The following is a 27789-nucleotide window of genomic DNA, read 5'->3' as shown; positions in this document are numbered from 1 at the left end:
GTCAAGATCGTCACCTTGAAATAGTAACCTTAAACATAAGAAGATCGTCATCTTCTTGAACACAGTTAGAATATTGCAATATACATTTTATTTATTTATTCATGAACAAATTACACATGGTAGGAATTTCATCCTAATAATCTCAATTATAATCTAGTCATACCAAGTTTACTTTTGAAGTATTCTATCTTCAATCTGGCAAGTGGCTTGGTGAAGATATTAACATTTTGTTCTTCAGTACTGATGTACACTAGTTTTATGACGTTTCGATCTACCATATCTCTTATGTAGTGATAAGGGATCTCAATATGTTTGGATCGATTGTGAAAAACTGGATTTACTGAGAGCTTGATACAGCTCTGATTATCACAGTGAATTATTGTTGAATTCAGATTTTTTCCAAATAATCCAAATAATAACTTTCTTAGCCATACCGCTTCACGAGCTCCCATGGAGGCTGCCATATATTCTGCTTCAGTGGAGCTTTGTGCAATTGTTGACTGTTTTCTACTGAACCAAGATATCATAGTAGAACCAAGACTGAAGCAATACCCTGTAGTACTTTTATGGTCAGTGGTACTTCCGGCCCAATCAGAATCAGAATATCCTTCAAGTTGAATCTCAACATTTTCATACTTTAAGCCAAGTCCGATTGTGCCTCGTAAATATCTTAGAATGTGTTTAGCAGCCATTAGATGTATCTTCTTAGGTTCACACATGAAGTGACTTAATACATTTGTAGCATAGCAAATATCAAGACGAATATTTACCAAATACATGAGTGAACCGACGATTTGTCTGTAGAGTGTGGGATCTGTAGGTTCTGAATCTTTTGCCTCAATTTTCAGCTTGTGCAAATTAATTTCCATTGGTGTAGCTAATGGCTTACACTCCATCATCCCAAATCTAGTTAGAATATCTGTGGTGTACTTTCCTTGATTTAGGAAGATGTAGTTTTTCTTCTGCCATACTTCTAATCCCAGAAAATAATGTAGAAGCCCTAGATCCTTCATATCGAATTCTGCTGCCAGATCTTGCTTACATTTCTCAATGAGATTATCCTCTCTTGTTATCAAAAGATCATCCACGTAAAGGACCAATATAATCATATTGCCATTTGAAGCCTTGAAGTAGATGTTGGGATCTGCTAGGTTCTTGGAGTACCCTAGTTTGGAGAGATAGTTGTCTATCCTTGCATACCAAGCCCTAAGTGCTTGTTTTAACCCATAGAGAGCTTTCTTTAGTTTACAAACATAGCAATTTTTATCACGTATGGTGAATCCTTCTGGTTGTTCTATATATACTTCTTCTTCAATTGAACCATTTAGGAAGGCAGTCTTTACGTCCATTTGGTGAATTTTCCATCCTTTGGATGCTGCAATTGCAATGATTGTTCTTATTGACGTATACCGGGCAACTGGGGCAAATGTCTCTTCATAATCAATTCCTGCTTTCTAAGAGAATCCCCTAGCCACAAAGCGAGCTTTATGTTTTTCAATGCTGCCATCAGATGCATATTTGATCTTGAATAACCACTTGGATGAGACAACTGATTTGTCTTTTGGTCTAGGCACTATATCCCAAACATCATTCTTTAGTATAGATTGATATTCTTCAACCATAGCATCTTTCCAAGCCTGTTTTGATAAGGCTTCTCTAACATTTGTTGGTTCAGAATTTGTGAGTTCGGTTAGAAGTGCAGCATAACATTTTAGAGTTCTTGTTCTCTTATTTTCTTTGGAAATTTTATTTGGTTCTACATTATTCTCTTCAATCATTTTCCTTGCCCATAGAGGTCTTTTCTTGTTATTGAGTGTTTCAATATTTTCATCAACAAGAGGTTCAGAAGTTCTTATGATGTCCTCCCTCTCAGTGTCTGAAGGTTTGGAATTTTCTATGATATTCTCCCTCTCAATCTCAGTTATGTGATCTTCTTCTTCTTTAGTAATGTTATCATCCTCAGGTTCTTTGAGTGTAGTGTTTTCTTCAAACTTTACATCTCTACTTATCTCAACAGATTTTTTCCCTGGAATGTAAATGCGATATCCTTTAGTATTTTCACTATAGCCAATGAAGATACCTCTTTTTCCGGATGGTTCTAGTTTTGTCCTCTTTTCTTTAGGAACATGTATATATACGGGACAGCCAAATATCCTTAAATGACTTAAGTCTGGTTTGTTCCTTGTAAAAGCTTCTTCAGGAGTTATGTTTTCTAGAACTGAGTGCAGACATCTATTTTGAATGTAGACTGTTGTATTTGAAGCTTCTGCCCAGAATGAAGTGTGTAAGTTTTGGTCATGCATCATGGCTTTTGCTGCTTCAATTATGGTTCTGTTCTTTCTTTCTGCTACTCTATTCTGTTGTGGATTATATGGTACAGTATACTCCCTCTTAATCCCAACAGAATTACAAAAGTCTTTGAAGTTGTCAGATGTATATTCTCCCCCATTGTCAGATCTTAACACCTTAATTTTCTTCCCTAACTGGTTTTCTACTAGTGCCTTGAATTCTTTGAACTTAGATAGTACTTCATTTGAGTCTTTGCACTTTAGAAAATATATCCATGTTTTTCTAGAGTAGTCGTCAACAAAGATTATGTAGTATAAGGATCCAGTTAGGGATGGTGTTGACATGGGACCGCATAGGTCTGAGTGAATTAGTTCTAAAATAACTTTTGATTTGTGCTCGCTTGAGGGAAAAGAAACTTTCACATTCTTTCCCAAGGCACATCCTTTGCAAATGCCTGTGTGTTCAGATTTTAGTTGGGGCAGTCCTGAAGTAATCTTCTTTATGTTGGATAGAGCACCATATCTTAGGTGTCCTAATCTTTTGTGCCATAATTCATTATTATTTGAAACTTCAAGATTTAGTGCTTCCTTTTGATCACTGCATAGTTTGTATAGGCTACCATCTCTTGAACCTACTGTTATGGCATTTTTGATATTTGTATTTTTAGGCCAGAGCAGAACTTTATCTTCATTGAAGGTAACCCGATATCTTTGATCAGTTAGGCCTGAGATTGAGATTAGATTTCTTTTTATTCCAGGTACAAACAGAACATCCTTTAATTGTAGAGATACTCCATTTCTTAGTTTGATAGTACAGGTCCCAATTCCTTTCACAGGATATGTGGAGTTATCTCCAATAGTAACCTCTTCACTTGAGTGCCTGTTAAGTGTTTCAAACTGATTTCTGAATCCAGTTATATGCCTTGATACTCCACTGTCTACGATCCAAGTGTTTTTATTTGTATTTATTTCGCTTGATAGGGCTAAGAAGAAAAGTGAGTTTTCTCCTTTGACTTCGGCTAGACTAGCTTGTGTTTTCTTCCTTTCTAGACAATTCCTGTGAGTGTGCCCATATTTGTCGCATTTGTAACACTGAATTTTAGACATATCTCTTTTCTAATGGTTTTTATTTCCTCTCTTCCGTTTGGAGAACTTTTTCTTTTTGTTGAAGGTATTTGTATTCAGTGCTTGGATTTCTCCTTCTTTATTTGTCCCTAATCCTCTTGAGATTAGTCGAGATTCCTCTTGAATGCACTCATTCTTAAGTTGTTCAAATTTGGGTAAGGGGGGTGTTCTGCTAATACATTGAATGTAGGATTCCCATGAAATTGGTAATCCTCTTAGGGCTATGAGAGAGATTTCTTGATCATCTACCTCATTTCCAATAGTTTGTAATTGGTCTTTTACTTCAGATATCCTTGAAAAGTATGTAGATATTGTATCATCTTTATTCATCTTTATGTTTAAAAGTTGTTGTTGCAAGGTTAACATTCTGCTCGCATTGTTAACTTCATATGTATTTTTAATGGTTTTAAATACTTCATATGCTTTAGGCAGTCTGGCTATAGATGGAAGAATATGATCTTTGACTGAGTCAATAATTATTTTCTTTGCTTTATTATTACGCCTTTTCCAGGTAGATTTCTCTGGTTCATCATTTGGCATGTCTAGATTTTCTTCTATGTAAGACTCTAATTCTAGTTCTTCAAGAATGGCAATGATTCGTATCTTCCAGGAAATGAAGTTGGAGGCTCCTTCGAGTCTATCTTCCACTCTCATATTACTTGACATTTTGAATATTTTCTTAGTCGAATATATCCTCTGCGTATATAGCCTCTGCGTTGATTTGTTATTTACTTCCGATAAATGCTTATGAGTAATATGGCTGTCTAATTTATTCTCTTAATATGCTGGCTCTGATACCATGTTGTGAAATATGGATCGAAGAATAATGACAGCGATTTTGAAAGACTGATTGCCGTGAGTTATGGATCGTCTCCATCATTGAATCCGGTTTAAATACAAGAGGAAAGGTTGCCTACGTAGGGACATGTCCATACGTGGCAGTTGCCACGTATGGACATGTCCCTACGGAGGCAACCGTTCATAACAATTAGTTTGTTTATGTTTAATTTCCAAACTGTATGCTCTGTTAATATATCACTCTCCAGATAATAACCGATTTACCATTAGTTAGATTCATAAGGGCTATATCTTAACATCTTCTAGGGCAAAAATGGAGATTAAACTTCTTTTAATCCCAGGAACAAATAAAATATCACTGAGATGCAAGGAGATACCAGTTTCTAAATTTAAAGAAGTATTGTCAAAACCTCTTACCGAATACCGAGCATCATCACCAATTACCACATGAAGGTTGGACTCTTCCTCCATTAAGTCTAAGAGGTGCTCCCGGTATCCCGTGATATCCCTGGATGCACCACTGTCTATCAACCAAGTGTTGTTGTCAGTTGGCACATTTTTGAATAAGGCAGAAATGAAGAGGAAGTCTTCGTTATCCTTCGAATCTGCAACTTCATTCAGGTTTGCTTCTCCTTGCTTGGGTAGATTCTGACATTCTTTAGCATAGTGTCCAAACTTATCACATCTGAAGCAACGGATACGTGAAAGATCCCTTGGCTTCTTCCTTGAATCGTGAACAGCAGGAAGTCTGAAATCTCTATTTCTTTTGAAGTTGTTCTTCTTCCAATGACCACACTTCCTTTTGACACATTGAGATGCAAGCATGTGATGGTCACCTCCATGAGTGCCCTTGAGCATTCCTCTTGCAACTAAGCATGATTCTTCTTGAATGCAATCAGACCGAAGGCGATCAAACGTGGGAAATTCAGATCTTCCACTTATGCTTTGAATGAATGGATCCCAAGAATCAGGAAGTCCATTTAGTGCAATCATGACAATGTCCTTGTCCACAACTTCATTTCCAATGGAGCTGAGTTGATCCTTCAATACTGAAATTTTCATGAAGAAAGACATTACTGAATCTCCCTTACTCATCTTGACTTGAAGTAGTTGTTGCCTTACGGTAAGTGTCCGGCTGATGTTGTTGATCTCATACATTCCCTCTAAGTGATTGAACATCTCCCTGGCTGAGGGTAGCTTGGAGATGGTTGGGACAAGATGATCCTTTACAGAATCAATTAGGAACTTCTTGGCCTTAAGAGCATTCTTCTTGAACTGCTTTAACTCTTCTGGATCTAAGGGTTCAGGCAGATCCTTATCTTCTACACACTGCAGTGGATCAATCTCCTCAAGGGCAAGGAGAACACAAACCTTCCAAGAGGTAAAATTAAGAGCCCCATCAAGTTTGTCCTCTACTTTCAGACCTGTCACCATCTTGAAAATAAAACAGCAAACTGAAAGTGAAAGCTTACTGTTGATCTGATTACTGAGAATGAACCTAAAGCTCTGATACCATGTTAGTTTTTAGTAATGAAATAAGCATTAAGGAACAAAAAATTAAGATGCAAGATAAACAATCACAAAATCAACACATGACACACATATACCCTGGGAAAACCTCCCTCTTGGAGGAAAAACCCAGCAACAATGTTCAGATCTTATTTATTAATATCAGCGTTGATCAAATACAATTCACCCTCCTAGGGCAAAGGCAAGACTGACTTATCTGACTAGTAACTTCTGATCTGAACTTGCTAATATCCTTCAATCACCAATACGGCAGATTCGGCAAATAAAACACTCAGAACTTGATACTATGAGCAGAGATGATGTTAGCTGAGACTCAGATGAAGATCGCAGGCCTCCAAGGTGTGGTCGTTGGTCTCTAATGTGTGTTCGTTGATGTCCAAAACAAGTTCGCTGATACCAAAGGCAAGTTCGCTAATATTGCAGAGATATTCGCTAAAGAAGAGATTATTGCTTGTGTGTTATAACAAGGCATCACTATCTTGTATTTATACATGGTTACATTGCCTTATAGGCTAGGTCGGCTAAATACACTTGCCGCCAAAAATACAAATAATATTTATTACATGTTATATATTGTTTGCTCAACCGCCCAATTTGGGTCCTGCCCTAGAACACATTACACATTGCTTATACGCCCAAATAGGGCCAGCCTTATATGAGTTTAAATGCATGAACGATAATCAAATTTTAATTGCTTTTAGCAACATTAAAGTTTGATAATCTGGGCTAGCATAATCCGAGCTAGCTACCAATTTCAACAATATGGACTTCACAGTGTTGTTGGTCTGATTTTTGGTAATGCTGATATGCTATATCAAATTTGGTTAAGTGTTCATTTTGGCTTTTATTTTCCAGTTTTCTTGTTTGTAGCTTCTTGGAGTACCTACTTATATCTATTGAGATTGGAACTTTAATGTACTGACAGTATCTTGCAGTGTTGTCCATTGCAAGGCTGTATTCAGTAGTACTAAAACAGTCCATTTCATACTGCATAATACTTTCTTGTATTGCCCATTGCATAAGTGGAAGAGGCTGGCTTCGCCGCCTATCTCTATTTCATATTGTACTCTTGTCCTCCCACTGAATAAGTGGTTGAGTGATAGTTTTGTTATTTCTAGTCCTCCCGCTGAAAAGTGGTGGAGTGATAGTTTCGTTATTCCTGTCCTCCTCCTAAAAAGTGGTAGAGTGATTGTCATTCGCTTAATCTCAGTCTTCTTGGCTTTGTTATTGGCTAGTTATATCACCGAGTAGTTGTTTAATTTCTAGTATTTCATTATCCCGCTGAAAAGTGGAAGTGGTTGGTCCAGCCGCCAACATGTATTGCTCTCAGTATTTCATCTTGCTAATCCTAATGGGTGAGATTATTGTGTTTAGAAATAGAAAAAAAACTAAGGGAGACATTTCAGTGGTATCAGAGTTTGTTTTCCTGCCAGCCTGTGAGTTTCGTTGGTAAATTTCTCCATGATTGATAGAGAAATCGGATATTCCTGTCATCCTATGCTTTCAGCATAAATTCGGAATTTAATAGTGGGTTCATATGAGCAGAAGATTAGAGAAGAAATTTTTGGTATGTTTGAGGAATATGATACACTTCCTCAAGTTATTAAGGTATGGCGACTTGGGGGAATTAGTATCTGTTTATGGGAAGTGTTCAAGCTCTAATTAGTGGTTATCCTTATGCCCTCTCTTCTTCTTATGATTGGGAGAGCGAATCTTTGCTTTCTTTGGTTCATCATTCTAAGGTCCTTGGAGTGGGAGTTGTAAGAGTTTTTAGAAGTTTCCATGGTTGTGTCAGAATAATTCAATTGAGGCCTACTAGATTGATGTGGAGTTATGGGGATGAGTTTGTTGAGCTCTTGCCAAGGATTGTTTTCCTCCTTGCAGGGAGATTTGGAGAAGTCACATTTACAGTCATGGCTCTACTTGACGCCTTGAGGAGATATGTTGGGGAGTTTGATTGTGCATTGAGTAGACTTTATTTCCTATTGCCCAAGCTTGTGATAGACAATGGCATTGTTGATATTGATTACTCAAAGCTTTATAGGCATGAGAAGCTGCAAGATATTGATTTTAGTCCTTCAAGATTTTTCAGTTTGAGTATCATGGATGTTAACATTTTGGAGTTACAAGGGAGGTTAGTGCAATTTTGACGTGATGTTTTCACTGATGTGATCGGAGTGGCGTAGCATCGGCATGGTGGGTTCTTCCTGAGATGGACATGGAACCCTGGGATCGAACTTGCATTGGTGTGGATCAGTTTAAATTTTCCTGGAGTTGTGGTGGCATTGCTTGAGGACAAGCAATTTTGAGAAGGGCAAACTATAATGTCCCCATTTCGGCTCTAGTTTGTTTTGGGGACTATTTTCCAATCCCAAGACGTGTTGGTCAGTCAAAGGCAGAATTTGGGTTTCCTATTTTTCTAGGAGGATGTTTTGGCAATTTTGGTGGCTTGCATGTTGAAGTTTTACGCTTTTGATTATGGATTCCTTCTGGGTTTTCAGAAAGATTTGTGATGATGGTACATGCGTAGCAATCAATGGAGTTTGGTATACTTATTATTTTTAGTAAGTGGGGGCGAGGACAGCTTATTTTTCTGGGTTTTAGAGAGCTACACGATGGTGTGACATGCAATTGAATCTCAAGACTTTTTCAGGCTTACTATTTCTAGTAAGTTGCGACAGCTGCTCAAAATGTGGTTAAAATCTGTTTGGAGACACTATTTTTAGTCAGCAGTATGCTATTTATAGTAAGTACTATTTTTGGCAATGCCATTTGATGGCAAGTTTCAATGGTCAAGTTCAGAGGCTATTTCTGGTAGTGCAGTTTTCATTACTTTTAGCCTTTAATTCACTATGGCAGTTGTTCAACACATGGGAAAAGTATTTTTAATATTATTTCTGGTTGTGACTTAAGGGGGCGATTTGAGGTGATAAAATATTATTTTTAAGTCATAAGGTTGGGCGTCCATTTTAGAAATATTTCATTACAGGTTATAATCTTTGAAATGTGTAAACAATTGTTGATTTTGGCATCCCCTTTGGAGGAATATATGACTTTAATTAAGTCAAAAATTATATTATCTTGGGCGTCCAAAATGGCATTTCATTTCATGTCATTTTGGAGGGAGTTGAATTTGAATTTGAGGAGATCTTTCTTTATAAATACAAGGCTCTACTCCTCATTTGGGCATCCATGATTATTTTGTAACGAAGTGCTACCAAAGTTGTGCCAAACTTGGGCTTCGAAGTTGAGAGCTTCCTAGCTTGTGTCAGTTTCATGCTTGAGAGATAGCACCTAGTTGATTGGAGAGACTATTTCTCATTCAAAGGGATAGATTGAGCTGTATTGAGATGGATTTTATTGTTGCATTTTCAGTTTTCTGAGTGGACTGTTTTTTCATGTTGTTGGATTATGTCATGGCTGTAGCATTTATTCATTCATATCTCTTTGCCTGAATGTCTGATCGTTTTGGATCGCCCCTCTCTAGGCAGGTCGTACCTTACTAATGTGACATTGGGAAACGTGCATTTAAGTTTTAAGGTTGTTTGGCTTAGTTTGTTGGTCAGAACTTGTGCGTCCCCTTCTTAGCTCTCATTCACCACTAATTTGGAGCCATTCGGAGGTGTTTTGAAGGAGATATGGACTTCACAGTGCTGCTGGTCTGATTTTGGGTAATGCTGATATGCTATATCAGATTTGGTTGAGTGTTCATTTTGGCTTGTATTTTCTAGTTTTCTTGTTTGTAGCTTCTTGGAGTATTGTTGATGTGTGTTTTAGGCACATAACATTACAGAATAAATTACCAAGATAATTTACCCTCTCTTGAACAAAATCACCTCAGATGCTAAGAATGAGATGAACTAAAATGATTCCAAGGTTTCTGTTATCACAAAAGCTTGCACCCTTGCTAAGCTATCAACTCAGCAACCTTGTGAAACATGGAAACAACCCCGAAGTGTGGGACCTTGCGCGAGGGGGTTGAATCTCCGGAGAAGGCCAGCTTCCTTCTCACTGCAGGTGCAGGTGTTGAACCAACTCAACACTTCAAAGCTAATTCCTAAGCCTACCCTAACAACTTGCAGAGGAAAAGAGAAGAGAGAAATTGCTTGAAACAAAGGGAGGTGATGCACCAAGAAGAGATTGTTCCTCTCCCCACTGAAATGACACAAGTAATTAACTGAAACACCCTGAAGATGCACAACTTTCAATTGTATGAGTAACCCCAATGCATAGATGAAGGTTAGAATCCACTGAATGCCAAGAGGGGAGAAGTATTCCCACAAGTCACACTCAGAAAACTAGTTAACACAACATATATGAAGAGAAAGAGCCACAACATGCACCTATGATGAAGGTAAGAAAGCATACATAGCATGCATAAGTTGAAAAGAGGCAAGAATGGTGATTTTCAATTAATCATAAGGCCAAAAGCCAATCTTACAGTTGCAAAAATGCAAAAATACAAGTCTTCAAGAGAAGAGAAGAGCATAAGGGAGCTCAAGGCAGCAGAGAGAGGACCCCCTACAATGAGGCTTGACAGCCTTATATAGAAAAATGGGTTACAATGGTGATCATGACCCCTGCATGTCAGTCTCGAAGTGCAGGGAAGTGCATGCACTTGGCTTGTACATGCAAGCAACCTAGCCATACCTCCAAAGGCAATTCTGAGGAAGATAGATTGATTGACCTTCCAAAGTCAGACATGACACAAGTCACCCAGCATGACCCCGTACCTCCCTTGATGGAAATCCTACCAAAAACATTAAATGCACCCCTGTGGCTCCACAAAAAAAGTGCATAAGTCACCAAATTGTCGGAGCATTTAAAGCCTTGAGTGTCAATCACGCCATCCGGAAGTGTCGCCAGTCGGAAGGAAGCCCGGAGACTTCGCAAGTTCGGACTCCCGAAGTGAGGAAGACAAGGAAGGAGCAAGGAACCTCGGAACCTTGAGGTTCCGGAGTTCCAGGATAGGAGAAAGGAGGGCTAGGAAAGGAACTTCGGAACCTCGGGGTTCCAGAGTTCCGGGATAGAGAGGGAAAGGGTTAAAGAGAGTTGGGGAACTTCGGAGACCGGTGTCTCCGTAGTTGGACAAGGAACTTTGGAGACTGGGGTCTCCGTAGTTGGACAAGGAATTTCGGAACCTGGGGGTTCCGGAGTTCCAAGGTTGAAGACAAGGAACTTCGGAACCTGGGGGTTCCGAAGTTCCGGGGTTGAAGACAAGGAACTCCGGAACCTAGGGGTTCTGTAGTTCCGGGGTTGAGGACTAGGGAACTTCGGAACCTGGGGGTTTCGGAGTTCCGGTGGAGAAGACTAGGGAACTTTGGAACCTGGGGGTTTGGAGTTTTGGGGTTGAGGGCTAGGGAACTTCGGAACCTGGGGGTTCCAGAGTTCTGGGGCTGAAGAACAGAAGAAAAGCTAAGGGAAGGAAGGGAACTTCGGAAACTTGGAGTTCCGGAGCAGGAAAGAAAGAAGCTAAGGCAAAGAAACCCGAAACCTCAGGGTTCCAGAGTTCCGAGCTAGAGAAACAGAGGGCCAAAGAACTTCCGACAAGACAACACTTCAAACCATGATTTCACTGCTTTTCTCCTTGATCAACTGGGCAGCGCTGGTCCATGGAACATATCTCTGATAGGTTCTCACTGATGGACCGAGGGTGTCATAAAATGACAACAGTTTCTACATGTCAGGTCTTAACGAGTGGGTAACTCAATGGTCGATGTGAATTGATGTGTTCACTTGGGGACTTACGCAAATGTTTGGATTATCATGAAAGATGCGGAATAGGTGTGCTGACAACTTAAGATTTATCAATATGACTCTGGATTTTACTTCTTACTAAAAAAAGGGGGGCAAAAGGAATATGGTTCAGGAAATCTATTCTAAGCCTAGGAACGTAGGAAATGATGAATGGATCTAGTGGAATCAAACTAGGTGAGGTCTCACAATCAGGTATTAACACAAGCTTAGTGCAATCGTCTAAGGTATACTTAAAGATTTTCAGGCTATCACCATCAAACGTTGACACCATCCAAGTTGACGCTTGTCAAGGGACGCGTAATAGTTGAAGTTATGCTTACTTAAAATTCCAATTGACCACACAAGGCGCACTTACCAGCGACAAGAGGCTAGTGGTATGAATTGAGGATTCCACACAAATGAATTCAACAAATCCTTCACTCAATCTAACATACACAAGAATATATATTCTAATCTAACTTGGAGGACTTGAGAACCATGAATGCAAATACAACACTTGAAGAGCAAAATCATCAACAATTGAACAATGATTATGATTCAAATAGCTGCAGCATATACCAACAATTCTACAAAAACTCTCTCTTACAAATGAGAGACAAGGAGGCATATATAGAGTCTCTTACAAAATGGATGGCCAAGATTGATCCAAGATCAACGATCAAGATCATGCCAACAAAACCCTAGAATTGCCCTAATTAGGGTTTACATCAAAAATGGCGCCACCTATATATGGCCCAATCAAAAGATACGTAGTCATGAAATAGGGAATCTTCTAGAAGATTCCTCCCTGCATCTCTCTCTCTCCTGGCATACTCCAAGAATCTAGCCAATACTAAATCTAACTCCTTCATGGAAATGCTAGGCAAGGTATCATGTTGTAAATCTATCACGTCCAGTGAATCCGAGCAAGCATCCAAAGTGTTCTCCCATTCTCGCATGAGCTTTTGCGAACTATGAACATAAATCAACAAAGAGACCAAGTCGTCTATCTGACTCTTTTTCAAAGAGTCCAACTAGCAAAAATACATAAATTTCATCTTGTCTCTTAATTCGGCTAAGTGTAAACCACTAGCATCACTAACATCAACACCCAATAATTCCTCAATCGAGACAAGGATCTTCATCTGAATGTCCTAAATCAATCCTTCCATCTCCATACAACTCGACTGGGCGTTCTCATAAGTTGATTTCTTCACCGCTAATGAACAATACCAACCATGGAAATTGTATCTGTCTCCACTGTGCACAATGCTCTCGCTAACCAAGGTGGAATTAGGAATCTTCTTCAAAACTTGGAGGCGTGGAATAATCTTCTCTTGAATAGGCCGGAATTCTTCCCAAACTCCCTCCAGATACTGGATTTTGAATGCAAGTCGTGTTGTCCTATCATATGCATGGTCAAACTGAGTAAAGAAATCATCTGCCTACTTTCTTGTATTCTCAATCCACTTTGCCACCTCCGAGAGTGTACCTCTCGCTGCCTCATAGTGTGAATATATTCCATGGTCAACTGGAATAGGGGAAATAAGGGTGGGATTCTCACGCCTTATCCCTGCTATATACTCTCTAAGTCTGATATTCTCTTCTCTGTACCTTTCTTTCTCCACAATCTCTTTGTCTAACCTTGCATTGATTGCCTTGAGTTTTTCACCAACCTCTTGAAAATCTTGCTTTCTGGATATATGACCAAGCGCAACTGAAGTGATCTAGAAATCCATAAGAGTAGCATTGTCTGCTATCACGCCTGCAATAGGAACAACAATCTGCGCAATCCGCATCCCTGTCTCATCTCTAGCTATGTGCGACAAAATCTCTGCTCTCTTGGGTTCTTTCTCTTTAGCACTCCTAGCTAGGTAGTCATCAATGTCGTCAATAGGCTGTACCTCTATCATTTGCTTACTTTTCTCCATACTTCTCATCAGCAATTTAAGAATAGCGGCCATCTCCATACCATCATCGAGACATATTTCTCGATCAAGTCCTCTGAATGCCGAGATAATATCATCATCATCATCATCATGATCATTAGGATTATTACTGGTCCAATCATATACTTCATTTCCCAAACTAACTTCCAAAAGGACAGTGGGGATCCCGGCTGATCATCATTCTCATTAGGAGGTACAGATGTCGTTGTGGCATGAAACTCCTGAATACTCTCTGGCAGTATCATTGTGTTGGAACACTACTAAGTCTCATTTTCTACTCTATTACTTCAGTCACTTTGATTGATGAGACACTGAGAGGTGGTGAAGGAATGATAGGTGGATGAATGATAGTCTTTTGTTTCTTCTTCACCTCCTCAATCTTCTTTCCTCTGGCCTTGACTTCTCTTGGCGTGTTCTTCCTTCTCTTGAGAGCTTGACTCTCTTCGTCTGCATGAATCCTGACATCACTGATAGTCCTCTGATTATCCTCGAAAGTAGACTCTTCCGGCTTCATCCTTTCATAAGTGAAGGGAACACCCATATCAACTAACTTATTCATCTGTATATGTACCCATGCACGGGAGAAACTCAAGACCTCTCTCATCAATACATTCAGGTCAATCTCTCCTGACTCTGACCAATTTGGCAATAGGATTGTCTTCTTCATTTCACTCTCATACTGTGGATGCGTATGATCTCTATTATCTAACGCTAGATCAGGAATGAGGAAAAGTCCACACTTCCTCATGAAATCCACTGACATTCTGGACCACATTCTTCTCTTCACTGCTTGCTCATCCGTCAGGTTAGCCCAATAATCTTCTATGTCTACTTTGTGAATGAACTTCTCTCCCCTGATCCTTCCTACTTTCTTGTCTGGATCAAATCTTTCTCTTTTCTTGTATGTAACAAATCGATAGAATGCAAGCTCCTCACTCGCAGTGCTAGTAGCTATGGCAGACTGGCAAACCTCTGACATCTTCCCAACTGAAATAGGGAATGTCATGCCTATCCTATGCTTCTCTCTTTGAATGACATCGAACTCTAGAAGTTGTCTCACCACTTTCAACAAGATCATTGTATCGGTCGGATACCTAGGAAGTTTGTAGGGTTCGGATTGAAACCCATGAATCCTAAGGTACGTGAAAGTGGAAACTGAATATACCACGATCCATATTTCTCTATTAACTCTGTTGCCTCCCTAGACAATCTTCTGTGGATTCCGCCTTGCAGCATCTGCGTGATGTACATAGTGAATGCATCATTCACTCTCTTGTAGTCTTCAATTCTATGCATGCTTGGCTGGGGGTAGCATTCATGACTCCTGAATTGTCCTTACCCATTCTCGACTTCACCTTTGCATATCAATCCTCTGTATGAAACAAATCGTGCAAGCAGGTATACCAGATAAGAAGTCATGGCAAATGACTTGGACCGCTCTACATTCCTCAGCTGAAAGTCCAGATTGTCACTTATAATCTTAGACCAATTTACTAATGTTCCTCTAAGACAAACCTAGATGAAGTGGAACATCCATCCATCGAAAATTGCTCCCTGCGGTATCCCCATCACGCTGTTGAGTAGGACTTTTAAGTCGTTATACTCCTCCTTGAAATCTATGCACATGAGTGTCTTGGGAGCCTTGGAATGATGAGACCTAGGCTCAATCATCCACTCTTTGTTTATCGAATTCTTGTATACACCCATCTTCTTCATGTATCTTTCTGTATATTCATGCTTGGTCACATCCTTCATGTCTGTTTCGCATGGAATTCTGAACACCTCAGCAATAGCATCCTCAGCAAGGTAGGCAATGACAACGCCCTTAGAAGTCTTGATCATTCGCATGAGCGGATCATAACATCGTGCACACTCCAAGATAAGCTCACTACACTATATGGAGTCTATGGACTATGGAAATCCAACGGCATGGAAAATACCACTCTTCATAATGTTCACATATCCTGGGGAAGGAACTTGATCTCCGACTCCGAACATCCGCTGTTGCATCTAGTCGAAGTCTAGGAAATGCATGTTTGTATCTGTGATCTCCTTCCATTTGGATGAAATTTTGAGCTTTGGATAGAATTCAGCATCTTCAGTAGTTCTTTCCTTTCCTTATATCCAGACTTCGACATCGCACCTGTACGAATCTTGAAGTTAGACTCGAGAAAATAAATAATGCTCTTGATAAAATTCCCGACTTTCTAAGGATTTTAGCTAATTAGAACATAAAGTCAAGAGAATAATCCATACTCTTGGTAGATTTTGGACAATTAGATTCAAAGTGTGACAACACTAGGGCATGGAAACCCTCTATAAAATTCATTAATACCTCCTTATGCTTAGAAAATATGCAAGCTAAAATGCAAAGGAGTATATCGGATCAACGATGACTAAGGAAAGGTGTGAAAGGTTGTGTTTTCACACAAGGTATGTCTGAAGACACCTTCTGCAGTCAACAATGGAGGTCAACAAATCTAAAGACAACCTGAAAATCAGACTTTTAAAACATGTTGTAATTTTCAAAAATATGCACAAACTCGATAAAAATCAGTTTGATGATGAAAACAATCATATTCAGGAATGTAAGTGTGGCTGGTAAAATATAAAATTTCTAAGGACAAGTCTGAAAATTAATAAATTCAGACTTACCAGCACCTTGCAAAGTAGTTAAAAATTCCTAAAAATGATAGAAAATAGCTAAGGAATCAGCTCCAAGCAAAATCACCAAAGTGGTTAGGTGGCTGTAAATGAAAAATTTCTGAGAACAATGGAGTTTTTAGACCTGCAACAGTGATAAAAAAGTCCGAAAAATGCACTAAAAACTTCACAAAACACCTCCAAATGCAAATCGCCTAAGTTGGAATTGACTGGGCAATCAAAATTGAAGTCTGAAAATTAATGTTCAGCCAACAATGGAGGTCAAATCTGAAGCAAACCTCAGATCTGAAACAAATCAGCGAGATGGGAATGATGGCAGCCACCAAGCATGAAGAAAATCACCCCAAACAATGGCACAAAGCACTCCCAAATGCAAATCGAAATTTCCCAATTATAGCGCCATTCCTAAAATTCTGAAAATGTCTTCAATGGCAGCTCGGATCTGCAACAATGGAGGTTGGAATAGCAAGCAACAATAGAGGAGAAAATCGCCAAGTTCTCCAACACCAAAAATCGCCACCTTTCACCAAAAATCCCCAAGTTTGGAAAAATCGCCAACTTAGGAAAATCGAAAAATCTGAAAATGGTCTTCAATGGCAGCAAGGGAATGAATAACCAAGCTGGAAAAAATGGAAGAAAGAATCCTCAACCCAACACTTCACTTCAACACTTTGCCAAAATTCGCCAATAAGGGAGAAAAATCGCCTTTCATGGAGACACCTGGCAGATTTAATAATAAAATATTGCTGGAAACTCCTTTCATATACTTGCTTTTACCTCTCACTTTCACCACACAAGCAACGTGGGATAAAACACTTGTTTATATACTTGTTTGGTAAAAAACTAACTTGCTTCTAGAAGGTTAAAAATATTAAATGTTTATATTGCAAGTTATTTAATTTTTCTTTTAAAATTTTAAATAATCATTAATCGTCATTTAAAAACAATCAAATGGGCCTCACTTATTAAATATTTCGATTTTAAGTCAAAATTGAGCCTCTAGGGAAAAATCGACTTAAGTTGGGATTAATAAATCCCTTAAAAATCATTTAAAATGTCAAAAAATTTCCCACAAGGGAAAAACGACCTTAGCTTGGATAAAAAACCATGCTCAAATTTCATCAAAATGCACATAAAACACTCCAGGGGAAAATTGATGGTAGTCTAGACACAAAATCCACACTCCAAATTCACTATACTTGCAAAAAACACTCCCTGGTGGAAAATCGACCTCAGTTTGGATGAAAATCCAGACTCAAAACTCATCAAAATGCTCTCAATGGAAAATCGACTTGGCTATGGACTGAGAGTATGCACAAAAATCCGCACTAACTTGTCACAAAACATCCTGGTGGAAAATCGACCCAGGCATGGAATCATCCTTAACGTTGTCCGCACAATAGTTCGCACTCCAGTCCGCACTCGTGGTGGAAAATCGATGGCAGTCTGGAAAAATCCTAACACTTAGCCAAATTTTAGCACTTCCAAGGGAAAATCAACCCAGGCATGGATAAACAGTGGTGGAAAATCATAAAGCCAGTATGGAGTTCAGGGGAAACCCATGTGTAGTGTGGATTTTGAGTGGGGGAAAAGGGTGCGTAGTCTGGAATGTGAGGGGAAAAGCACCTCTAGCATGGAATTTGACCTTCTAACCCTTGGAATATGAATTTCCCTTAGGAATTTGGCATTTTAACCACTCAAAATCGCTTAGAAACTTCAAAATTAGATTGGACTTAGGCAAAATTTCCAAAAAGATGAGCAAAACGCTAGGAAATTATCGGGTTGAAGTGCGAAATCAATTTAAATAATACCTTAGGAGCGAGAAAACAACTCCAAAGGGTCTGGGAATACCTTGGCACTTTAAAATCATTGATGCGCGTGTTTAAAAACAAGTTAATGCTCAAATGGTCAACACTTAGACAAAATCTAGGATCATTAAAATATCAACATTTGCAACTTGATCCTATAACCTCAAAACCCTAGACGACACTAGGCATGATCAAAAACTCCGAGACTCGAGCACGGGAAACACAAAATTGCCTAAGCAACCAAAACCCTAACCTAACAACGCAGCAAGCAGGAAAAAAGGGGGTCCCCGTTAGCAATGGGGCAATGTGTGAAAAGGTCACAAGAAGTACTTTCTTATATCTATTGAGATTGGAACTTTAATGTACTGACAGTATCTTGCAGAGCTATCCATTGTAAGGTTGTATTCAGTAGTACTGAAACAGTCCATTTCATACTGCATTATACTTTCTTGTATTGCCCACTGCATAAGTGGAAGAGGCTAGCTTCGCTGCCAATCTCTATTTCATATTGTACTCTTGTCCTCCCCTTGAATAAGTGGTTGAGTGATAGTTTTGTTATTTCTAGTCCTCCCACTGAAAAGTGGTTGAGTGATTGTCATTTGCTTAATCTCAATCTTCTTGGCTTTGTTAATTGGCTGGTTATACCGCCAAGTAGTTGTTTAATTTCTAGTATTTCATTATCCCACTGAAAAGTGGAAGTGGCTGGTCCAACCACCAACATGTATTGCTCTTAGTATTTCATCTTGCTAACGCTAATGGGTGAGATTATTGTGTTTGAAAATTGAAAAAAAACTAAGGGGGACATTTTATTGTAGTTCTCATTCCATTGGGATAATAGAAAGCAAGTGTTTTTTTTTTGACATTTCTACTTATTTCTTAGTTGTTTTTTGTGTGTTTGGGTTTGTAAGGAGAGTACCCTCCATCAAATGCAATGAGCGTTAAGTGGACCATTTGTTCTCATGAGAGATGGGTTTGTGCAAACAACTACTCATGAAATATGGGTCAATTAGTCTAAATCAAAAACTATGCAATTGAATTTGCACAACTACTCATGAAATATGGGTCAATTAGTCTAACTCAAAAACTATGCAATCAAATCTGTATTAATATCATAACTTGACACACTAAAAAAAAATACCTCTTACTAATCTATTGATGAGCTAAAGGGGCTCTATGACAAATGGTTCATACAACACTTGCTATAGGTTTTGCAAATGGGGTAGAAAGCTAAGTGGATTTGTTCTTGGGGGAAACTCCATGGTTAAGTACACTTGAGTAAGAGTATTACTAGGATGGGTGACCTACGTAAAGTCCTAATGCTTCACCCCTATGAGCATCACCTAGATGGAATGAGTGCTAAGTGGACAATTCATTCTCACAAAAAGATCAGTTTGTGCCAACCACTACTCATGAAATATGGGTCAATGAGTTTGACTCAAAAACTATGTAGTTGAATCCTAATATTAATTATTAGCTTGATATGCTATAGAAAATTCCTCTTGCTTATCAATTGATGAGCTAAAGGGATTATGTGATGAATTCTTCATAAGGCACAACACTTTTTGATGGTTTTGCATATGGGATATCAAGTTAAGTGGGATTGATCTAGGGAAAACTCCAAGGTTAAGCATGTCTGAGTCAAAGTAGAACCTAGGATAAGCAACCTCCTATGAAGTCATGATGCTTCACCCCTAGGAGCATCACCTAGATGCAATGAGTGCTAATTGGACCATTCATTCTCATGAGACATGGGTTCATGTGAACCGCTACTCATGAAATATGGGTCAATTAGTGTGACTCAAAAATATGCAGTTAAATCATAATATTAATATCATAACTTGATGCACTACAAAAATACCTCCTACTTATCAATATCATCCATGTTCAATCCACGACATCTACAACACATGAAAAAATGATAAAGCATGGAATATCGTGAGTGGAAGGTGAGTGATCACATTTCTTGTAATTGTCAAGAGACTTCATTGTCTCCATTTCTTGTATATTGGTATAATCTGTGTGTGTTTGATAAGAGACATTAACGCATGAAGGTGCAAACAGATCAAGGTGAACATTCTATTTCTCTTATCATTGTACAAGGCTTTGCATAATACACCCTCTATTACAATTATGGTTGGTTGTTCTATTGTCTTTGAGTCTCTTTGTCCAAGGATGTCAATTGTTGGTATTATTGCTCTAAAAATACTTCTAATGTTGCAAATAACAAAGTTGAGCTCAATACAAAATTCTTATGCCATTATTTTCTACCTTTGTTGGAAACGCCAAATGGGAGAAGATCTTCAGCCAACAAGAATAAATCATGCTAGTTAAATTGGACCAAGTTAGTGCCTAGAGTCAAATGAACAAAGAATCTAGACCCCCTATTTATCAAACTATCAAAAAAGTTCAAATTCCTTCCCAAGATATACGGTTAACCAAAGCTTAGGTTGCCAAAAACTTTCTGCATCTTGTATTTCACATTTCTAAAATAGGTAACATTGCTTTTGAAGGAGGGGCCACTAATCCTAGAGGATCTAACACTTTGATCATCCCATGGTACAATGGTGGTGCTCAGAGCCACATTTTATCTATACCACAAGCTTTGGTGCAATCCCAAGCATGACTAGTCATACTACAAAGTTCTAATTTCTAATATTCTATAACAGACAACTTAAAAAATGTCAACCCTGTTGTAATATCCCTTGGTCAAATAGGAGTAGAAATGAAGTATTCCAACCCAAGGAATATTGTCAAGCCATTGTCATTCAAGGTCTCGAACTGCTGTTCTTAGTTTCAGTTTGTTATAAAGGTTATCAACCACATGAATCTTCAAGAGAGAACAACTATTAAAGTCATAAATAGCCTGTAAATAAAGTATGAGGCCCAAATGTAGACTATAGACAGCAATCTATCTCAAGTGGAGCTCATAAACATGTCTACTAAAGACTGACATTTTGTAAAATAATTGTCATACATTCTCAAAGTTCAAACATATAAGGTGCAGCCTCAACTCCTTAATACTTAATTCAGATGATAGCACAATTTGGCATTACAAAACTCTTAAACATGAACTGATACAACTACTAATTTTCAGACTTCTGAAGACAATGGCACTATTAACTTATGCACAGCAAACTGAATTTACAATGTAGTCTATAAGCAAATAACCTGATATAAATTTGCCAAGGTCAACGATGTAGTTGTAAGATAAAGATCCTCAATGATAACGGCTCCAATATGCAAATGCAAAGGACATTAAGTGCCGACCCTGCTGCTGCTAATGAAGGTCTGCAATCTGCAGATTATTGTCATATTAGTCCTCCAAACTGATCGATTTCTCCTCTAGGAAACAGTGCCTTACTCCCAAGGGATTCCAAGCTATCATATGCATTCAATAGTGAAAATCGAAGAGCATGAGAACCACGGACCTGCCTCATATCAGACTTTCAGTATGAACCAAAATGACACCAAAATGACACCAAAATGCCTTACAAACAGTCCCAATCATATCGCCTCACCTTGCTGTCCAATCCGCCTAACACCAATGACAAGTTAGAAGCTTCTTTGTCAAGCAATGATTAAAATCGAAGGATATGGCACAGTAGTTCGATAGACTTCAGACCTGGCAACTTACAACAGCAAACTCACAAAATCCTCTTCAAAATGTCCCCCAATAAAATCGCCACACTCCTCTTATGCAAATCGATGCACCATGGACCCTAAATCTGATAAACTGAAAATGTCATGAATTCACTCCACCATGGCAGCAACAATAACTTCAATGAGCTCAAATTGGAAGACTGAAAATGTCTCCCACTCTAATGCAAATTTGTCTTCGGGAGAAGACTTCACAAATTAGGCACCAATGTAGATTCCATCACAAACCTACTCCAAATGAAGAACTAGGGTTTCGTCCAGCCCTTCTATCCAATCTGCTGAAGGTTTGCGTCCTCAGAGATTCCACCAATGCAACACATCAGTCATTTCATCAAATCAATCTCCAAATCTCAGTCTGCTTTCCTTCTCTTACCCTCTTCTATTTAACCCCATCATGAGACACCTTCTAGAAGGGGGTAGGTACAATATATTTATTTTTAATTGACTATTAATTAATATTTTAATTTTTATACTTAAGTCACTTTTTAATTATATTAATTAAATATAAAGTATTAATTTATTTTAATGACTTTATAAGAAATTAATTTAATTAATTCCTCCTTATATCACCTATTAGCCTAGCGGCTAAAATTGGGGACATTACACCTGTCCAACATAGTTTTTCTACAACAACTGTAGAAAACAACAAAGCATGGAATATGAACTAATGAGTGGAAGGCAAGTTGAACCTTCTCTTGATTATTAATGAAGCATAGTTATACTTCAAAGGCACAAAGGTATAGACAGATCTCACAAAACATTCAATCTCTCAAATCATTGCACAAAAGGTTACATAATACAACCTTGCATTTCAATCTAACATGTATTCTAGTCTTTGAGTTTATCTTTGATTGTTGATATTGTTGCATCCTACAACTTCCTAATTGTTTTCTCTCATAACACAATAGAACACATTTAGTGTGTTGTCCCCTTTGGTCTCCCTAGGCCATAGATCCTTCAAAATAGTTGTCACATGTTGTGTCTAATCATTAATTAACTTCTCGACAATTCTTTATCAATTGAAAACTGTCGTTTATCATTATTAGTTTCATTATTGACTAAATCTAGTTCTTGAACTAGCTACCATTTCTAAGAATTATACATGAATTTGTTTAGCTCAAGCTTTATTTAAAGGAGATTGATCGTGATTTGAAAGATGAATTATCTGTGTATCTTTTTCAAAAAATGTTTTACCATTGCTTTCCAAGTTCTTAATTTGCAATAATAACTACTGTTTTGATTTGTTGGTTTAGGGATCTGATCATTTTGGTTCTTTTATTTTATAATTCAAGTCTCTGTTTATTGTGCTTCATTTTAAAAAATTGTAAACCATTTGGCAAGAATTATTCCCCAGTTCATTGAAGGTCAAAATTTGTTTTACTGAATAATCAATTCCCCTTAGTTCATTGAAGGTAGAATTTTGTTTTACTCAATAATCAAGGCTAGACCACTATTAGTTCAACTCTTTTGCAACATCTATACCACCATTTGAATGGATCTTGAAGGCCATAAAATTTTGGTATACAACTTGCATTTCCAAGGTTTACAGTTTTGTTTATTTCATTTAACATTTTGAGCTCCAGTGTATCACTTACCTCTTCTTGTATCAAATTGTGTCATTTTTTTTCATCAGATTTGACCATTTTCTCTGTCATTTCGTACCTTTTTGTATCTCATCTCACAATTTTTACTATCTCAAGTTGCACCTTTTTCTCATCTAATCTGGTGCCTTTTCATGTCTAATGTTGCAGACTTTTATACTCTTTTCATATCTCAGGTCACAGCCTTTCATTTCTTTGGTCACACCATTTCAAATCTCTAGTCACACATTTTCCCATTTTGTTTGCACTTTTGTGTCTAGAGTCAAAATAGACCTTAGTAATTTTGGTGAAATAAACCAAAAATAGTTAGGTCATGGACTGTAATCATCAACAAAATTACAACCACAAGTTGCAAGAATGATGCTTTGATTACAAGTTGTTATAAACCAAAGGTCTATTGCACGAACTCATTGTAGGATACAATATATAATTTATTACAGAAAAGAATAAATCACATGAAATGGTGAAGGATTCAATATAAAATGCATTACAGAAAAGAGTAAAGGATGCCATCTACACTAACAGTAGCTAGATATTTACAATATGTTCAATCAAACTTTATTACATAAGCTTACGAGAGGCTATAATATAAGATATAAGTAATGAATATTATAATATAGGTCATAGGATTCTATTAGAAGGTGAGAACTAGGCTCACCATACGAAGAACAACCATTACATGGCTTCTTATATTACTCAATTATTGCTATGACTTAATATACACATTATCCATAAATATATTACAAACTTCCAAGTAATTGTGTTTATACAGCATATTAGAAGCAAAACCAGGATTTCCAGTACACTATATTAGAATTCTATTCCCATTAACCATATCCTTTGAATTATCTGGCATCAATGATCATACAGATCAATGCAAGATATATGTACTATGGTAAAAATTGTTGCATTAAATTCAATCACTGCCCATATGAGCTATATCTTTCGACGCTTCACCACATTCATATTCATTTACACTTCAAGCCCAACATTAATTTCCTGGGCTGAAATCTGTGGACTAGGGATGTATACCACATTTTCCAAAGATGATACTGAAACCCACAAAAACAACAAAGGATTGTGTCCATGTAATGGTCGAAAGTGCAAGAAGTAGTTGAGTGATTATCACAGTGAATGCCTAGAGAAAGACAAATTTAACTACTGCACAAGTAGTATGATATCACAAGGCAGAACTTATCCATGGATGAACATCAAAGTTTTTTTGGCATTAACAAAATTTTCAATTAGTAAAATTATAGAATTGACAATATTCACTTTTCTTAATCCTATCAAGTAGTCAATTGTTAGCATAATTTTTTAATTGAGAGAATACCCTCACCATTCCAATATAACTATATCACAAGACAAAAGTTACCCATGGATAAACATCAATGTTTTTTGGGCATTAACAAAATTTTCAATTTTGAATTATAGAATTGACAATATTCACTTTTCTTAATCCTATCAAGTAGCACATTTTTTTTAATGTACAGAATACCCTTACCATTCCTATATAACTTCCCATAAGGAGATTACGCCTCCCTTGTTTATCCATCAAGTAAAGAGCAATAATGGCCCCTGTACACAGATAGGACATCAAAAAATCAAAATTTCACCAATTTTCCTCTAGCAAACAGTAGCATGATTTCTTAAACAGCATTATATACCCGCAAAATTGGCAATTCCAAGTGCAATACTAGCAACTGTATTGTTACTGATGCCCACATCAGCAAATGTCAAGGATGAAAAGTAAAGAACACCATTGATACCAGCGAATTGTTGAAGGAAAAAAAGGGTGCCCCCTATAGCAGGAGCTGCAATGAAAACAAACAATTATATTAAGAGTCAACTTCATCTTTTTTTTTGATAAAATGCATATGAATGAATGGGATGATTTCTAAATTACTTCAGTATATTGTAATATTTATGTAACCTCTAGCTTTAACAATTGAGAAATTACAGGTAATCAATAGAAGCTGGTATGGCAAAGAGGATTTTTGTCTGAAAATTTCCATGATCCCTGAAAGCCCTATTACAACACATATAAGGGAGTTTTGGATGCACGTCATCAACCAAAGTTTCTTACTTTCTATGCCTTCTCCATGCAGCTACCATGTACTCTTTTGGTGCCTTTGAGTCACTTTAGGCACTCTCAGACCATCAAGTTATAATACATCTTAGAGGGTCTAATTCATGTTTAACTTCAGTTTTTGCCTAGAAACAATCAATTTGGACCCCCTTGGTCCACTATGTCATAGCATTTTAACCCCTTTTTACACATTTGAGTGCCACATAGCAAATGCGCCTAATATATTCCCATTAAATAGAAGAATATATCATTGGTTGGTGGATCGCTAGGACCATAAAATATTATTATTCCTACAATCCTATATGAACTATATACCACTAGATCGTTCAATGTGTGTGTTTTCAAGTGATGTTTGTTTCCGCGTGCATACCTACATTGTGTGATGTCATGCAATGAGCACAATGTCTTGTGTTTCATGCTTACAACATCCTTGTCAATGTCTCATTTGTTTTGGCATCTTTCTTTACTCTTTTCTACATTAAAATAATTTGCATTCTTTACATCATGCAATTATTTTAAGGGGGTTTCTCATGGCACACACTACAATTTTATGCTCCACAAAGCATCTGTCTCCATGGTGTTGATTATTTTTAGACTCTCCAGAGTGTTGCTAGCATATGAGCCACCTAACATAATGCAACTTGCTAGCCTATGGGTACCTATATGTCATACCTTCTTGTAGCACTTTTCATGGTAACCCAACAACATAGATTGTAGTGTCCATGACTTATGAAAGCATTGTATGGACTCTAGCATAACATAGCTTGATAGCCATGCTCGATGTTCTGAGTAGCAACACATCACTGGAAAAATGCCTAATTTACATATCTCTCTATTATTTCTCTCCCTCCTTCTCGAGTGTTTATCGTTTTATGTTTCTTTTGTATGATTGTCTGTATTGTGTTTTCTTTTTGTATGTGATGTGTTTGTAAACAAGTCTAGGAATTGGCTGGTGTTTTTGTTTTGTAGAATTTTATTTAATGTTTGTGCCTCATGCAAGATATTTATATATTGATTTTACAAGTCTTCCCTTTGTGGAAATATACACCTCATTTGAAGAGTCTACATCCTCTACAATATCCTTTAGTATTATGACTTTTTGCATTTACTTTAGTGTATATATTTAGTTAAGATCATATACCCACTAAATTAGGAGCAAAATGTAACGTTGAAAAATTGCAAACTCTTGCAATTTCCTTTATGCTCATTTTGGTGTTCGAGTATGAATTGTCATAAATTGAAGATAACATAATTTTGTAAGGATTCCTATGCTCTACCCTTTTCTAGGTCCAATTTTCCTAGACGGAAGCACATTGCACAAACATCCGCATGATGTGCTAGCATTCTGTGAAAATCTGCAATTACAATGGTCATTTGAGTACTAATCGATCCCACTTATTACTAGCAACTAACAATTCGTAAGGTAACAACTCTACAGGATGACTTAGCAATGATTTGACTCTTGTTCTCCCTATTGTTTATAATTTGGAAAAGGAAGATTCACTCTAGAACTCTAATGAAAAATTTTGGAAGCTCTCTCTCTCTCTCTCTCTCTCTCTCTCTCTCAAAAGAACTAGCAATCTCTATGGTTATTCTGTGAGCAGCAGTTGATAGTGTTCTAATAGCTTCAATCTTAAAGGTGACATTGATCTTGGTTTACTATTCCTCTCCTTTTTCTTACATTAATCATTTAGGTTTTTTATTCTTAAGTGCTAATAGTGCTTGCATTTGGGATTATATTCAATCTAGATAAAACTATTGTTTCTTAACATTCTCTTTTACATTACATTTATCATTGTCATTTAAAAATATATAAAAAGCAACGACTTATGCAGAGGTAAAAAGACCAATACAAGACTAAGGAAAGCCCCTAAAACAGACACAAAACATTAATTATCTATTTCATTTGTTGCAGATTTATAACAGATGAAAAAGAACCATCTCATTGTTGTATACATTTGGTAAGCCTTTCTAAAACCCTTCATTTAATCTCAATTTAAAGGGAGATATACATTGGAAAATCTGATAACCAATCGGGAAGGTATGTTTTGGGCAAAGTATAGAGGTCCAAATGTGAGAATGATCTTATTAGACTTTGAAAAGGCCTACGATAGAATTCAGTGGGTCTTTGTGTTGGACATGTTAAGAACCTTTGGGTTTCCTCCCAAGTTCTATAGATGAATATATATTCTCTTCAATGATTCCTCTACTCAGGTGGATGTAAACGGGGATTTAACAGCTCCCATTACTCTGCAAAGATCAATTAAACAAGATTGTCCTATTCCTATGGCTCTCTTTGTGATTGTTGCAAAGGCCTTCCATTATGTTTTGAGAACTAGCTTGATCAAGCCACCAATTTGAGGAATATGTCTCCCCAATGATGAGCAACTAATTAATGCTCAATTTGTTAACAATAAAACTTTGTTTGTTGAAATGAATGAATTCAACTTTTATAACATGATGAAAAGGCTTAACATTTTTAGTGAAGCCTCTAGTGCAAAGAAGTTCAATTATAAATCTACTACTCTAAGTTAAGATAGTTCC

At 37.5% G+C, this 27789-nt stretch overlaps 1 protein-coding gene across 3 annotated transcripts in view; it reads right to left on the bottom strand.

Moving 5' to 3' along the window:
• LOC131036485 (probable plastidic glucose transporter 1) overlaps positions 1-27789 on the bottom strand; it is a 203719-nt gene that overhangs the window by 102314 nt on the left and 73616 nt on the right. For all 3 annotated transcript variants that reach the window (XM_059221727.1, XM_059221726.1, XM_059221725.1), the window contains 2 exons: positions 24824-24970; positions 24661-24734 (listed from right to left, as the gene is read on the bottom strand). In XM_059221727.1, coding sequence (XP_059077710.1) covers positions 24661-24734; positions 24824-24970 — 221 coding nt within the window. The remainder of the gene's footprint in view (positions 1-24660; positions 24735-24823; positions 24971-27789) is intronic.

This window comes from Cryptomeria japonica, chromosome 5, assembly GCF_030272615.1.
Source record: "Cryptomeria japonica chromosome 5, Sugi_1.0, whole genome shotgun sequence".
In the NCBI taxonomy this organism is placed as follows: Eukaryota; Viridiplantae; Streptophyta; class Pinopsida; order Cupressales; family Cupressaceae; genus Cryptomeria; species Cryptomeria japonica.
The sequence above is the reverse complement of the archived record's forward strand: the minus strand, read 5'-3'. Positions and strand labels throughout refer to the sequence as shown.